Source organism: Musca vetustissima, unplaced genomic scaffold, assembly GCF_032173495.1.
Source record: "Musca vetustissima isolate MV318-11 ecotype Yass unplaced genomic scaffold, APGP_CSIRO_Mvet_v1 utg32429, whole genome shotgun sequence".
Taxonomy (NCBI): Eukaryota; Metazoa; Arthropoda; class Insecta; order Diptera; family Muscidae; genus Musca; species Musca vetustissima.
This window is the reverse complement of record NW_026886131.1, coordinates 24,528-40,374: the sequence shown is the minus strand read 5'-3', so window position 1 is coordinate 40,374 and position 15,847 is coordinate 24,528. Positions and strand designations below refer to the sequence as shown.

The following is a 15,847-nucleotide window of genomic DNA, read 5'->3' as shown; positions in this document are numbered from 1 at the left end:
ATTACAATACAAATTTTCAAACATAAATTGGTAATAAAATTAAAAAAATTAGGCCGTATTGAAGAACTATCGCTTGTTTGTTTCGAAAAAAAAAAATTCTGTAAACTTAATGAAAACGATGATTTTTCGTTACTTAAAACTTAATTTTCCAAAAAAATATATATACTTTCTTGTTATTAGCATAACATGATTGTAAATAGAAAAACTCTGTAATAGTATTTTTCCTTTATAACATTAATCAGTCTATTATTTATGCATTTTCAACTTTCAATTTCAAATTTTCTTCATTCATTCGTGTGATTCCGTTTAGCCCCTTTTTCAAATTTAATTTTCCATGCTTTAGGCCAAACAGAATAATCTCTTCCATAATGGTGCCGGTGTGGGTGGTAATATAGATGGTGCCAAGCCTTCCCAAATGGCTGTATCAAAGACTTCTTTAACTTTATCCTGCAATGAAATAGAGAGAAAGAGAGAGACAAGCATTAGAACAAGACGATACAATTAAACAAATATTATTTCATTAGTTTCAAAAATTATGCAACAATTAAGAAATTATTATTATTTTTATTGTTGTTGTTCATTGTTACATTTGTGATTATTAAATTTTTGTTCATTCGCAAAACACAAAACATTTTATGTTTATCGAAATAATTTGCAAATCATAATAGTGTGCATAATTGTATTTGAAAATTTAATTTATGTGAATAAAAATATTATTATTATTATTGATGTCTACAATGTCTGAATGTGTAGAATAAAGATAAATTAAATATGTAAATTTAATTTTAGTTTTGTGCGTATGTATGCCTGTGTATGCAATTAAAATTGTGGTATAATTTTAGTTAAGAAATTCTACTCAGGAGAATTGTATGTATTATTGTTGATTTTAATATTATTATACAGGAGGGAAAAGTTAAATTTTTATATTTTATATCAATTAAACTATTTGTTTAATTGTCTCGATATTTAGTAAAATATATAGGATTAAGACAATTATATATTTTCGAAGGAAAATATATTTATGCATTTGAAAATTTCGTTAGGATGAGTGTCATATCCGTCTTAAGGAAACCACAAATAAATAAAACACAATTTTTTAAAAATCACCCTTAAGGGAACCCCTCCATTCTCGACCCCCTCCCAAAAAAGACTGAAGTCTTAAAAATGGTTATATTTATTTTGTTTTTAATAATTTTTGTGTTTTGTCTTTTGCATATTATTTACTGGTATTTGCATATAAATCACGGCTACATATGATGTGCAGAAGTGCGTCAAAATCATTGAATTTTGTATTCTTCTGGAAGGTAAATTATTACAACTCAACTAAATTATCGTTGTCATTTTAATGTCCAAACAGCACCCAGTCACAACATGATTAGAAACTTAGTCTCCCGTTTTGAGAAACATGGAAGTGTGTTAGATCTTCCAGGAAGAGGAAGAGATCGATCTGTGCGCAAAGAAACAGTTGTGGGGGCTGTACGACAGAGTATAAACGAAGATCCATCTGTCTCTACTCGTCGTCGTTGTACTCAATTGGGAATCTCCAGAACATCCCTGCAACCTGGAACCAGAAACTCTACGGGTAGTAATGGAAAATGCGGTTAAAATAGCCAATTTTCAAGAACTCTTGAAGATATAGCCGATTTATTGTGTCAGCATCAAGTGACGGTTAAAGGGCTTCTCAAACTTTAAACGCGTTTTTCTCTTTTGCGAATTGCGGGCAACTCAAAAATTAATAACCCAATCGATTCCAAATTTTTACACGTTTCTCTGTGAGTGTATAGGTATAGTATGAACTAGGATAAAGTCAATCGGTGAATATCTTCCTTATTTTTTAACTTGGTTTTCGGTAAAGAATCGGCGATTTTCCAAAAATATTTTTTTAAAGGTCCGTCATTTTTTTCATTTTAGAGCAAAGTCAATAATCCTAGTTCATACGAGAGCCAGACATGTACTTTTTCTAACACCGTTGGAATTTTCGGATTCCGATGTTCCAGTGAGGAGTTATCATGCCCACCAACAAAAATAAGGACTTTTCTTTAATTACAAAAAACAACAACAAAACAATAACAAAAATTTTTTGTAAATTATTTTTCTTCTCTTTTAAATTCTCAAATATATATGTGCAAAGTTACAAACCTTAACAAGCACCAGCCCATTGAAAATCTTGAAAAATTAAAATCGAGAATGGGTGGGGTTCCATTAAATTTAAAAAATTTCCAAGAATTAAAAATTTAAAAACATAAAAAAATCAATAAAAAATAAAAACAAAAAAAGCTTTTTTCAATCCTTCAGTCCTTTTTGGGCCACCTTGTATATATTTGAAGTTTTAAAAAAGAAGAAAAATTATTTACAAACAATTTTTGTTGTGTGATCAAAGAAAAGTCCTTATTTTTGATGGCGGGCATGATAACTCCTCACTGGAACATCGGAATCCGAAAATTCTAACGGTGTTAAAAATGTCTGGTTCTCGTGTGAACTAGGATTATTAACTTCGTACAACAATTAACAAAATGGCGGAACTTTGAGTCATTTTTTTTTTTTTTTTTTTTTGAAAATCGCCTGTTTTTGCCCGCCATCGCAAAAACGCTGTTTGGAGAAAAACGCGTTTAAAGTGTATAGGGACATTCTTGAATTAGTATTGGTTCGAATTAAATCCAAATACAAAATTAAATTTTTTGGAACCGTGAAGGGGTGGGGGAAGGGGAGTCCCCTTAATAAATTTTGTATTACTTTTTGAGTACTAGCAGTGGTAAAAAATTGAGAGCATCGGGTTTTTATATATTTCTAATAATAGGAAAACTCTGAGAATTAAGGGAAATTTTGAACTTTGCATATTCTTTACACGAATAAGAATCATGAATCATTATTATTATTATTTGAAAATTTGGACTGCCCTGTTTTTGCGAAGGATGTTCTGTTTTACTCACGAGACATTTTTGATTTTGCAGTTTTTATTTATTGGGTTTTTGCATTTATAGTCATTAAATTAGTATTTGTGTTAGGAGCAGGAAGAACAATGACAAATGTGGTCTTTCTTTGTACTTTTTATCAATTATCCATTTTATCATCAGCATTCTATGTTAGTAAAAGTAAAATTTAATTATACCCTACACAACTATGATGTCCGGTTATTATAAATGTGTGCAGCCCCAGGAGTTTGTATTGGTCCTACGTCCACCTTTAAGTACACCGATCGTCATATCTCGACTAGATGAGTCGATCTAGACATGTGAGTGTGTCCGTCCGTCCATCCATCTGCCCATTATAATTTGTAAACACGATGCAGGCCACAGTTATGGACCCATCTTCACGAAATTTTGCATTTAGGATGGGTTCTCCCCTATTGTTTTTGATCTCCCCTATTGTAAAGATCGGTTAATATTAGGTTGATGAAAAATAAATCTATTATTTGTATATAAACTATCGGACTTTTTGTTGTATGATTTATTGCCATTTTAAAGGTAACTCCATAATGCCTGTCTCATAGAAGTCCTGCTCTCTATTTGCAAAATACTGTAGTAGTTGATTTTCACAATCCTCCCTAGATATCAATTTTTTATCATTAAAGAAATTTTGCAATGCATGAAAAATATGATAATCTCTTGGTGCCAAGTCCGGACTGTATGGCGGATGCATAAAAACATCCAAATCAATCTCCCGAAGTTTCGGCGTGTCACTGTAGATATGTGTGGCCTAGCGTTGTCTTGGTGGAACACGATACCTCTTAGGAATATGTAAATTGACTTTCGACTATTCGTTTAATCGACTTTTTGTATTGAAAAGTCTAAAAGTCAAAGTCGACTTTTGAACTATGAGAAAATCGTAAAGTCGACTTTCGATTTTCTTCATAAATACTTGGTTTTGTAAAACAAATCTCAAATTGCCCAAAAATTGCACTTTCCGGAACTTTACATTATCTGTTCACAATAATTCATATAAAAAAATCAAATTTTTAGTCGATTTTGCAGTAAAAGTCGAGAATCGATTTTGAAGAATTTTGACAAAATCGAAAGGTCGAAAAATCGACTTTTTAGTCAAAGTTAAAAATCGAAAAGTCTAAAAATCGACTTTTTAGTCAGATGCAAAAATCGAAAAGTCTAAAAGTCGACTTTTGCGCTCGACTACGTATCCCTAATACCTCTCCTGTTGGCAAATTTTGGCCGTTTCTGGTCAATTCTAAATGGTTTAATACAGTTTTATGGTCTAGTTTTAGCTCCTGGACGCTGTTACGACTGCTAACATACCGGTCAACTTCGATCATTTCTTTTTCCCCAACCCAATATTTGGGGGATAAAATGGACCAAATACATAATTTGTATCGGGTTTTCTGGTCACTCCAGAGACCGCAATTATGGCCCAAACATCGCGAATTTTTACATGGAGAAGGAGCCAAAGGATGAGCATTCCTATTTTGATAAAGATCGGTCAATATTTAGCTGGTAAAATGGACCCTGACTTTCGGTGGTATGAAATAAGTCCCCAAACAGAAAATGACTTTTTTCATACCGCTTGATTTCTATTCTATTCTCCTGAAGGACATGTACTCAGATGTAGAAGTTACACTTACATCCTTATGTATTCAGATATTATTTAATAACCCATTACCACTCTGGAGGGCGGAAATATAGGGCTGATCGCTTTGAAATGTTCATGAGGTTCCAGTTATTGTCAAGGTCAACGCCTATAATTTTCGGTGATGATCAGATAATAGTTTTGGGATGAAGTGGACCAAAAACTTAATTTTTGTGTTTTTTCGAGTCCATCTATAGGCCACAATTATAAGCTGAACATCACAACAGAACCCATGATGAAGGGTTCTGTATTTTCTAAATTGTAAGCAGGAAGTAGAAACTGAAGTGGATATGTGGAAAGCAAAAGTACACCCACAATCTAATCGACATCATGCGATCGTAATATGTGACGAAAATCTATTTTATATTAGATTATTATTTTAATATACAATACATTTAATATATATGCAATTTTCTAATAAACATTTATAAATTTAACATGTGTACAAATGATATATATTAATATAAAACATTGTTTTATAATTTAATCATCTACTCATATTATATTTAAAGAAGGAAATATTTTACTTTTTCATTCGCACCAGAACAAACTATCTCAAATAACTTAATTATCAGGCAATAGGTACCCAACACCGAACAGTAAGTATATTTCGGAACATCGTTGAACCGATTAATAATTTTCATAAATTTCGAAACAAATGGCTCGAGGAAATTCTAAAGTCTAATTCCAATAAAATTTGAATGAAAATTTAAAATTGAATTTAATTCCGATTAAAAACCATACACACATTTTTATATTCACACACTCAAAAATTCAACACAATTTCCTCCCCCATCTAAATCTCAATCAATTCCGCAAATATCTAAGTCGCAAAGATAAAATTGTCAACGAATACAATTATGGGAAAATATGACATTCAATTTAAATACAACAAAACACTTCCCAAGAGGAAACAGGAATAAGAACACCAACACACTCGAACACCACAAGAAAAAAAAGCGTGCTTTCAAGGTAAGACAAAAAACGAAAGGAACGCTGTTATGGCAGCTTGACTGGCATCTCATCTTCTAAGCTTGAGATGTAAATGCCAAACAAAAGAAAATTGTCATAAGATTTCACACCATCTCATTTGTTGGTGCTTAACATATTTTATACACCTGCATTAGGCAAATACCCCAAACGTCAACATGGTTGTTGGGTTTATTTTGCTTGCTGCACAGTTAACGAGATTCCAACATTAATGCCAAGACGGGGTTTCGCCATCTCGTTAAAAACAATGAAGCAGAAACAACAACAAAAACTTGGAGGAAATCCCAAGCGAATAAAAAAAACGAACGGAAAAAAGGAATATTTAAGTATCACAAAAGCAGGACGACGGCGACGATGAGGACAAATATTTTTATACACTTTGATGCAACATGAGCGCAATTTGTACAACTTTTCTCGCTCAGCACACAATGTGATATCACAACACAGACACTCTCACAAAAAGAGGTTAAACTGATGTCATTTGAGTGGAAATGAAACTATGTTATCTAAATGTTGACGAGCAGTTTATCCAATAGGACAATTATGACTATTTTTACTACTCTAGATAATATTTCAAAATTCAATTACCAAACTCTCGTACACACACAACTAACTTAGCAAAGTATTCTATAAACTATGCGAGTTTATCATAAATAAATCGTATGGAAAAACATTGTTTGTAATTTCATATCGTCATCTCTTCTCTTCTTTTTTCTGTCATTTTTAAATTGACAACAATTGACCTGTGATGAGTTATCACACACACAGCTTCTAAAACGATTTAAATGTTCATTTGGAAACGATATTTGTTCACAAATTTTTATATTTCGTGTTTGTTTGTCATTGTGTACACATCCAAATCAACTTAGTCACGCATATATACAAAATACACAGATTTGTAGACATAACACACACACACCAACACGGACAACTGCACGTTTTATTATCTCATGTGCTATACACTGTTTATGTCCCCATGGGAAGCTCATTTTGGTGTTTTGTTTGGTTGTGTATGTATGTATGGGTGTGCGTGTGTTAGTATTTTTGTTTATATTTTATTAAAAATGAAAACTTCGTTGTGGTTTTATATTAACACACAATCACATAAACATGTCCACACACACAAATGCCAGCCAAAGCATCCCAGTAGAAAATACTCTCTTGCGTGATAATTTCGTTAACGAAACGTTGACGAAATTTATGGAATTGTCATTCATGACTAAACACTTGATATGTCGTCGAAAATGTCGTTCTTCCCGAAATATGAAAACAAAACAAAAAGTCTGAATCGAGTGTACTGTGAAATATTGACAGAAACAAATAGAAAATTCTTTCTGAAAATATATAAAAGAAATTTGAGATAAAGAAGACGTGTTTTCTTGGTTAAAATAGGTAAGATTAAAATAATATACAATTATTTATATCATTAATTTAATGCATTGTTTAACTCTTAGGATGGGGCAAATAAATAGCAATTGGTGAAATGTTGTAAGTAATATCTGAAAGATGTTTCATATTCCAATGCATTTTAATTTTGTTGTTTCTTTATAGATGATGTTAAAATGGGGATAATCATTACGCCAACTTCTCAGGCAATGTGCTTATTTATATTATATGATATTATGTAAATATAAGGTATGTTTTTGCAATATAATAAATTTCATGCTATAAAATAAAAATAAATAAAACAATATGTATATATATTTTTATTTGTATTTTAAATGAGGTATGATTGACGACAAGATTGATGACAATAGGTATACAGTCATCAACGAATGTGTAAATGACAGGAAGTGAATCTGTCGTTAACGAAAAGTAGGGAGATTAGTCGCCGAAGTTGTCGTCAACGACAACTTCGCTTACCCTGTCGCCCAAGTAGTCGTGCATGAACACTGCGACACTTGTGTGAAAATTTCCTCAACGATTTCACATTGCTGTCTGCAGAGTGTCTTCAAGGAATTGCCATTGTCTTACACGATTCGTTAATGTTGTCTGCAAGACACTTTCTACTGGGATACAATGTGAGTTCTGTTAGGAGGAAAAAATATCAACATGTAGGAAAATATTTGTATACAAATATTATGAGAATGAATTAAATTGCAGGAAATATTTTGTTTTATATTTACGGAAATGTGATTTCCATGCCAAGGTATACTAATGCATTGAAGAAAGGAAACGGAAGTGGAATTAATGTTTGTTTTAATTGTTGTTAAAATAATGGTTAAACTTTGGTGCACAATTTTTTATTTTTTGGCGATCACAAAAAAGGATGTTCGTTTGCCAGCCGATTGAAATTCGGAATTTGGACCATTTTTGCCACAAACTAAGTTAAAAAATAAGGAAGATCTTCACCAATTGGCTTTATCCTAGTTCATACGATAGCTATACATTCACAGAGAAACGTCCCAAAATTTAAAATCAATTGTGTTATTAGTTTTTGAGTTATCGTGCCCGCCATTCGCAAAAACGCAGTTTGAAGAAAAACGCGTTTAAAGTTTGAGAATCCCTCTCGCTGTCACCTGATGCTAACACAATAAATCGGCTATATCTTCAAAAATTGTTGAGATTTTCACATGAAAATTAATAGGAACATTTTTGAATTAGTGTAGGTTCAAATTAAATCAAAATAAAAAATTAAATTTTTTGAAACCGATAATGGGTGGGGTCCCCTTAAATAAATTCATTCTGGACTCATTTTAGGGTTGAGTATTTGGTCCACCATTAAGATTAAATTGGTGCAAAATACATGGGAACTACATATGGGCAAAATTTCGACAAAACATTACGCATAATTTTTTTGAAGTCGTGGTGGAAAAATTTGTATACTCCCACAGTCAGATGGACATTCAAAATACATGTATATGGGGCTATACATTTAAATTTCAATTTCATTATTGGACCAAATCCACTTTAGATCAGATATCCACACTGCGCCAAATCATGGAAAATACCCACGAAAAATAAATCTACACAATCTACCTATTCGTCGACTATAAAACGGCATTCCGCTCTAAAGTGTTAAAGACTGAAAAGTTCTATCGGAGTCCATCAATACCGTACACGAGTTCAGGCAAGAAGTCTAGTAGACTCACACCAACTGTGGAGAGCTTTGAGGTCAGAGATTTTATCTATCTCGGTACTGCCATTAATTAAACAACTAAAAAGTCCTTGAGGTCTAAAAATAGTTGCCAATATTAATAATTTTTGGCACGATTACAGCCAATTCAACATATCGAATTACAGCAAATTCGGTATGAAAACGAGTTATATGGGGGCTACCCCAAAACTTGAGCCAATTCGGTTGGAAAACGTGACATACATCTACAAAATATTGTGATCTCTATCACAATTTCAACAGACGGACAAACAGACAGACATGCCTCAATCGATATAGATATTAGGTTGGGAAAAAGAAATATTTTTTTTTTTTGTAAATGGTTTAAGACAGTTTTATGGTAGATTTTTAGCTCCTGGGCAATGTTACGACTGATATCGTACCGGTCAACTTCGATCATTTCGAACATTATTCCCAATTTCTTTTTCTTTGTTCACATCTATTTCTCCAAACAAAAACAGCAAAATAACTTTTTAATGGATTTCTTTTTCTCCAACCTAATATATACTTTATGGTGTCTCCGGTGAATATTTCGAGGTGTTACAAACGGAATGACTATGGTGAGGATATAACAACTGTCTTCAGTTTTTAAAAGGATAATATTAACATATATATGATACTATGGTCAAACTAAGCCATTTATAAAACAGACCCCTTCTTGCATTTTAAAACTCAAAATTATATATGGATCTCAAGCATTGGTACCAGATGAGGCAGCTCTGGCTTCGAAAAATCGATAACCCAATATGCTTAGACGGTGAATATCGACGTCCAATGAACGAGATGCACCAGCTCAAAAATCATACAGAAGTTTGTCTACTGACGATTCACGCAGAAGGCAAATGACAATAATTCGATGGAAATATCAAGTAAATGGAAAAAATAAAGTGACAAAAAATATTTGGAAACTTAGTGTGTTAAATTTGAAAAACTGCGCAAAAGATGTAAAAATTGCTGTCAGAATAAAATGAAATGTCAAACTGTAGGCTTGAACATAAAGAAAATGAGACCTATACAAAACGTGGACCGATATTGATAATTGTTGCTAGAAATATTTGAGACCTAATGAACACTCTGATTACAAAATTATAACAAAATTATATAAAAGTACACACAATACCTAGAAAATATACAGTTAATATTCGGTGGAATCCCTTGTATGTAAAATTTCGTAATGTTCGGGTATCAATTGTGGCCTCTAGAACGACCTGAAAAATAAATATAGACAAACATAATGCTTTTGTCAATTTGGTCACCTAAATATTAACCGCTTATAAAAAATCTTATGCCGGAACTGTGATCTGTATTACGTACATTTAATGGGCAGACGAACAAACTTATATATCTAGATCGATACAAAAATATAGGGTACAGAACCGGTATTTTGGGGCTTAAAAATAGTTGTGTAGGGTATACAAAATAATTTACATTTAACTCACACATGTATTTATTTTATGATTTCTTTAACATCATGTGAACCCAAGACATTTATAAAGATTTGGATACATATTGCCTGAATATCGAAAACAAATTGTTTGCAAACAATAACTATTCGGTTATAATGTATTCCTTACCGAAGGATTTTAATCATTTTATCATTGCAACCCCTCCATATTACATTGTTTTGTACAATTGTACATTGTTTTGCACAATTATTCTCGGTTCTCAAAATTCATTTTTTCTTTATTACGAGGGCTACTATATTTCTGGTATATTAAACTCATTTTATATTTGACTTTAATTCTTCCAAAAAAATGTTATCCGTTTTAAATCCCCAACAGTTTAACAACAACATTTTTTATATTGAATAATATTTCATCATAATTATAACAACCATACGTTCATTATTCTTACCTGTGTTGCTGATGAAGTTTCAATATATTTTGCACCAATTGTAGTTGCCAGGTCCCAGGCATCTGCATACGAGATTGGTTGTTCACCATTAGACTATTCGAGTGGAACGGAACAGTGAATAAAAGCATCAGGTTAAATAAAATCAAAAATTCAGCAATGCACACATGAAGCGTTGGTGAAGGAAATGAAGAAAAAACAAAACACAAAAAATAAAATAAATAATTAAAAATATACACATACGAAAAACTGTGCAAGTAAAAATAACAATTTAATCAACATAAAGAAAAAACAATAATAACAGCAACAAAAATCTTTTAGCTCATGTTGCTCAAATGCAACTGGTTGCAGTTGTGCTAACTTTTTTTCCATCAACTTTATAATAATTTAATAATATTCTCTTGAAATTTATTTTTTTTCAGAACGATGTATATTCATGTTATTTCCGTTAAACTTTAAATAAAAATAAAATGTTCTTGTTGCTGGTGGTGTTGTGATTTTGTGTTTTTTGTTTTTTGATATCGTGGTGTTATGGTAGCTTACCTGTAATTTATTCAGTACATTGGTATTTGTACGCAAATCCGCTTGGGTACCGACCAACATCAACGATGCTTTTGTTTTGGCAAATTTTGGCGCCCATTTAGTTTTGATGGCATGGAATGTTTCTGGTTTAGCCACCGAAAAACATAACAAAAATACATCACTATCTGGATAGCATAGTTCACGCAGTGGATCTAAGGTATCCTGACCGGCTGTATCACAGAGTGTTAAATGCACTGGACTATCGTTGACCATGACATCAGCTGGAAAATAACAAACAAAATGATAACATAAATAAAATGTTATATGTGAGTTTATAAAGATTAGAGGAGATATAGGTTTTAGAAAAGGTGTTTTTATTTATAGATGGAAAAATTAAAACATGGAAAAATTTATGTGACATGTATATTTATAATGAAGCTTCATTTATACAATCTCAAAAGATTGAGATTAAATTGGTATTGAATTTGAAACAATTATATTTTTTTGCTCGAGTGTCGAATGCTATGAGCATACTAAATATGTCCTAGGATGAGGTACTGTCGACCAGCTGATACTTTTTATACCCTTCACTACACTGCGGTACAGGGTATTGTGTATTTTTGCATATGTTTGTAACAGGCAAAAGTAAACGAGATATGGTTCCTTTTGAGAATATGCATAGAATCACTTTCTGAGTCGATTTATGCATGTCCGTCCGTCTGTCTATGTTAAATTGTAAACAAAGTACAGGCCGCATTTATGATCCGAATTAATTGAAATCTGGCACAGCTCATTTATTTGGCCTAAGAACGAACCCTTTTGAAGTTGGGAAAAATCGGTCCAGTTATATATATATATATATATATATATAAACGTCCGATTTAATATAAATGGTGTACTAAAGTTCCAATATATCTTTCGATGTGGACGAAATTTGGCATAGCGTACTGAATTAGGTCTAGAATGATGTGTGCTAAGTTTCAGGAAAATCTTTCAAAATTTAGATATAGCTCCCATATATATTTTCGTCTGATTTAATATAAATAGTTTATCAAAGTCCCTATATATATTTCAATTTGGATGAAATTTGATATATCGTTATGAATTGACATTGGAATGATGTGTGTTAAGTTTCGTAAAAATCGATTCAGATTTAGATATAGCTCCCATTAATAATTTCGTCCGATTTTATGAAAATGGTGCACCAAACCCCATGTATTTTTCCGATGGCTGTGAATTTTTTTTTTGAAAACGGCTTAGATTTGGATATAGCTCCCACACATAGTTTTGTCCGATGGTGCAACAAAAAACCAAGGACTGTCCACGGTTGCTCAAATAGGTCAAATAGGTAGATTTACATATAGGCACCACATGCATTATTTTGCTCGATTTCATACAAAGGGTACACCAAAGAATCCGATTGACATGCAATTTTTTCATAGATTTCAAAATGGTATGTGCATGGGGTTCTTTTGTTTCAAATATCTATGAAGATCACACATGTAGTTTCGCCCGATTCCATTTCAATGGTCCTCTAAAGACTATATTTATTATCATCTCTTGTATGTATATATAAGTGGTGAAGGGTATCATATAGTCGGCCCCGTCCGACTTTTGAACTTTCGTTAATGGTTTTACTTAAAATTAATGTGTCTACATTTCATTTTGAGAGAATTTCCGATTAAAATAAACGTAAAGTCCACTTTAAGTTAGGTTTTCAATAACCTTTGGATATTTTGAGTGGTGGTGTGGTATATTTTCCATAAGTCCTACTAATATGTAACAGTGTCACATCATCTTCAAATTCTTTTTGTAAAATCAATAAAATAAATCAAGTCCTTCAAAAAATAATTTACAATTATATAAATATTGAGACAAATTTCGAAATTGACCATTGTTAGCTCTATAATACCGTAATGTCCCAAAAGCATTCGAAGCCCAACTTTTTTGTCTTGATACCAGCGTCAAACAATTGTCGCTATGAGAATAATACGATGCATCATAATCATACATCATACTGCTACAATTGTCCATGGCAACTAATAGTACATTATTGGATAATAACTTCAACGTATGCATGTATGTTTGCATATGCGTTCTCCCATTGTGTTCAAATGTGTAACATTATCCATCTATTTAATGGCAAACAATGCCTAAAAATAAACGCCATTTAAACAATGGTGTATAAAACCTTAAACCTTTCTGATATAATGCACAACATGCACACACACACAGAACACACACCTTTACACAATGACAACATCGTACGACTAGGCCCAGTAGCAATATATACGATATGTATGTCACACACAGACACACACGCAGCATACCGGTGACACTTCAAACCCAGTAGTTTTGTATTGTCATCGGTGAAGGTAAGTTGGTGAATGGCTAAGTGAAGAGACATTTGGGCCATGGTATTAACGTGTGGCATCTAGCCATCTTTCACGTAACATACATACGCGCGTATGTATGTACAATATTCTTTTCATCCTGACCTTCAACTACATCGTTGTTATATGCTCAACTAACATCATTATAATGAAATTAATAATGCAACACATTGTTAAATGGCTTGGTTGATTATAAAGAATATACATACTTATCCTCATGTCGTTGTCGTTTTTTTTGTATTGCTTCGTGTGTGTGTTGTATTGAAACACGTTTAGTGTTGTTGTTGTTGTTGGTTGGCTGGATGGATGGGGCTGGTTCGTTTGGTTGATAGTCTATGATACTCGTGTCGTCACTTAATATCTGATATGTGTAAAATTAATTCACACATATGTCTACATATGGATATAAGATATCTTCTTTTTGGAATATAATAGGGGGATGTATTAACTTTTTTCTAAATTCGAATTATTATTTGGAAAATACAAATAAATAAAAAATCCGTAATATTTTTTTACAATTCCAGACTCAGTAATCACGCCCATTTTCTACCACCAGAGAATTCGCAATATGAGTGAGTTTGACAATCTTAAGAAAAACGAAGTAAATATCGACAGTGCCGAACTTTTTACACTTTTTACACTGATGTATAAAATAAAAAAATCCCCAGACATTATTACAGGAGGAGGCATTTCGTCTTCTGAAAACCGAATTATAAATCACAGCTGCATCATTTGGAATATTCGACTATGATCTTCAATAAACGTGAAATGCTCCGTGAACTGGGAACTGTATCCAAACGTAAACCTATAATAATATATTTGCCAGGATATTTATACCCTACACAACTATGTTGTCAGGGTATTATAGCTTTGTGCAGCCCCAAGAGTTTGTAACGCCGCGAAATATTGGTCCTAGACCCACCTTTAAGTATACCGATCGTCATATCTCGACTAGCTGAGTCGATCTAGACATGTGTGTCCGTCCGTCTGCCAGTCTGTCCATTATAATTTGTAAACACGATACAGGCCACAGTTATGGACCAATCTTCGTGAAATTTTGCATATAGGATAGGTTCTGGCCAATGAAGACCCCTATTGTTTTTGGGAAAGATCGGTTAATATTTAGGGGATGAAATGGACCAAATACTAAATTTTTGTCGGTTTTTCTGGTCGCTCCAGAGGCCGCAGTTATTGTCCGAACATCGTGAAATTTTGCATGGTGAAGGGGATCGGGCCAAAGAATAAGCATGCCTGCTTTGATAAAGATCGGTCAATATTTAGCGGGTCAAATGGGCCCTGACTTTTGTGTGAAAAATGACAAAATTTGTATTCTATAGCGTATATATTTACCCCTTAAGGACATAGAACCGAGAAGTTGATATTATATCCAAGAGGAGTGGTTGATCTTTAAATTAATATCAATTATATTTTTGTATGTGCTCGGATGGTATCTCCGTATTCGTATATTATTTAGTAACCCAATATCACTCTAGAGAGCGGAACTATAGCGCTGGTCGATTTGAAATGTACCATGAGGTTCCAGTTATGGTCAAGGACAACGCCTATTATTTTCGGGGATGATCAGATAATAATTTTTGGATGAATTGGACCGAAAACTTATTTTTTGTTTTTTTTTTTTTTTTAATTCGATCTATAGGCTACAATTATAAGCCGAACATCACAACACAACCCACGGTGAATAGCTGTACTGAATACTCGTAATATTCGGAAAATATGCCAGTGTGAGGAAGAGGTGCTGTTTACCTCTAATTGGTCAAGAGGGTGCAAATATCACGAAATATTGCCTAGACTCGGAATAAACTACCGCAGAAAATTTGAGTTCCGTGGTAGTTGTGTAGGGTATCGTATGGTCGGCCCCGTCCGACTATACTGCTTCGCTCACTGGTTTTATCCCTACCACAGGGGCTATATAAATACATTGCCCTAAATATTCTTCTAATATGGTTTTCAACCTCCAAGAAACCAGAACGGCAATAGGAGGTACGTCGGTTAGAAATGCAGGTATAATATTAAAAATACCGGTGATATGATACGTTATATGTGTGGTATGTCAAAAATTGGACCTATATTCTCCTATAAAGAATTTCCGAGGAGTTTTTTATTCGCCAAAAGTCCGGCAACGTCCAGCTACTTCGGATAAAATATGGCAGGAAATTTATATGAGACTATTTAAAAAGTTGGACCTATATTTATTATTACATTCGAAGAGCCCAAAATGGAAAATTATAGCTTCTTCGGTTGGAAAATGCGGATTACCAAATAAAAACGTGACAGTCGGTGTTGCCATCAGATATATAACCTCAGCATATGGTTTGCGGAGGTCTACGGAATAAAACACAGGTTTCATTATTTGGTTTATATATGGTATAAGTTTTCTCTA

At 32.9% G+C, this 15,847-nt stretch overlaps 1 protein-coding gene across 1 annotated transcript in view; it reads right to left on the bottom strand.

The window, feature by feature from the left end:
- Positions 1–339: 339 nt before the first annotated feature.
- LOC133333607 (cdc42 homolog) overlaps positions 340–15,847 on the bottom strand; it is a gene marked incomplete at its 5' end in the record, with an annotated part of 30,281 nt that continues 14,773 nt past the window's right edge. The window contains 3 exons of the mRNA XM_061541917.1: positions 340–447; positions 10,535–10,627; positions 11,075–11,334. Of these exons, the coding sequence (XP_061397901.1) occupies positions 340–447; positions 10,535–10,627; positions 11,075–11,334 (461 nt within the window). The remainder of the gene's footprint in view (positions 448–10,534; positions 10,628–11,074; positions 11,335–15,847) is intronic.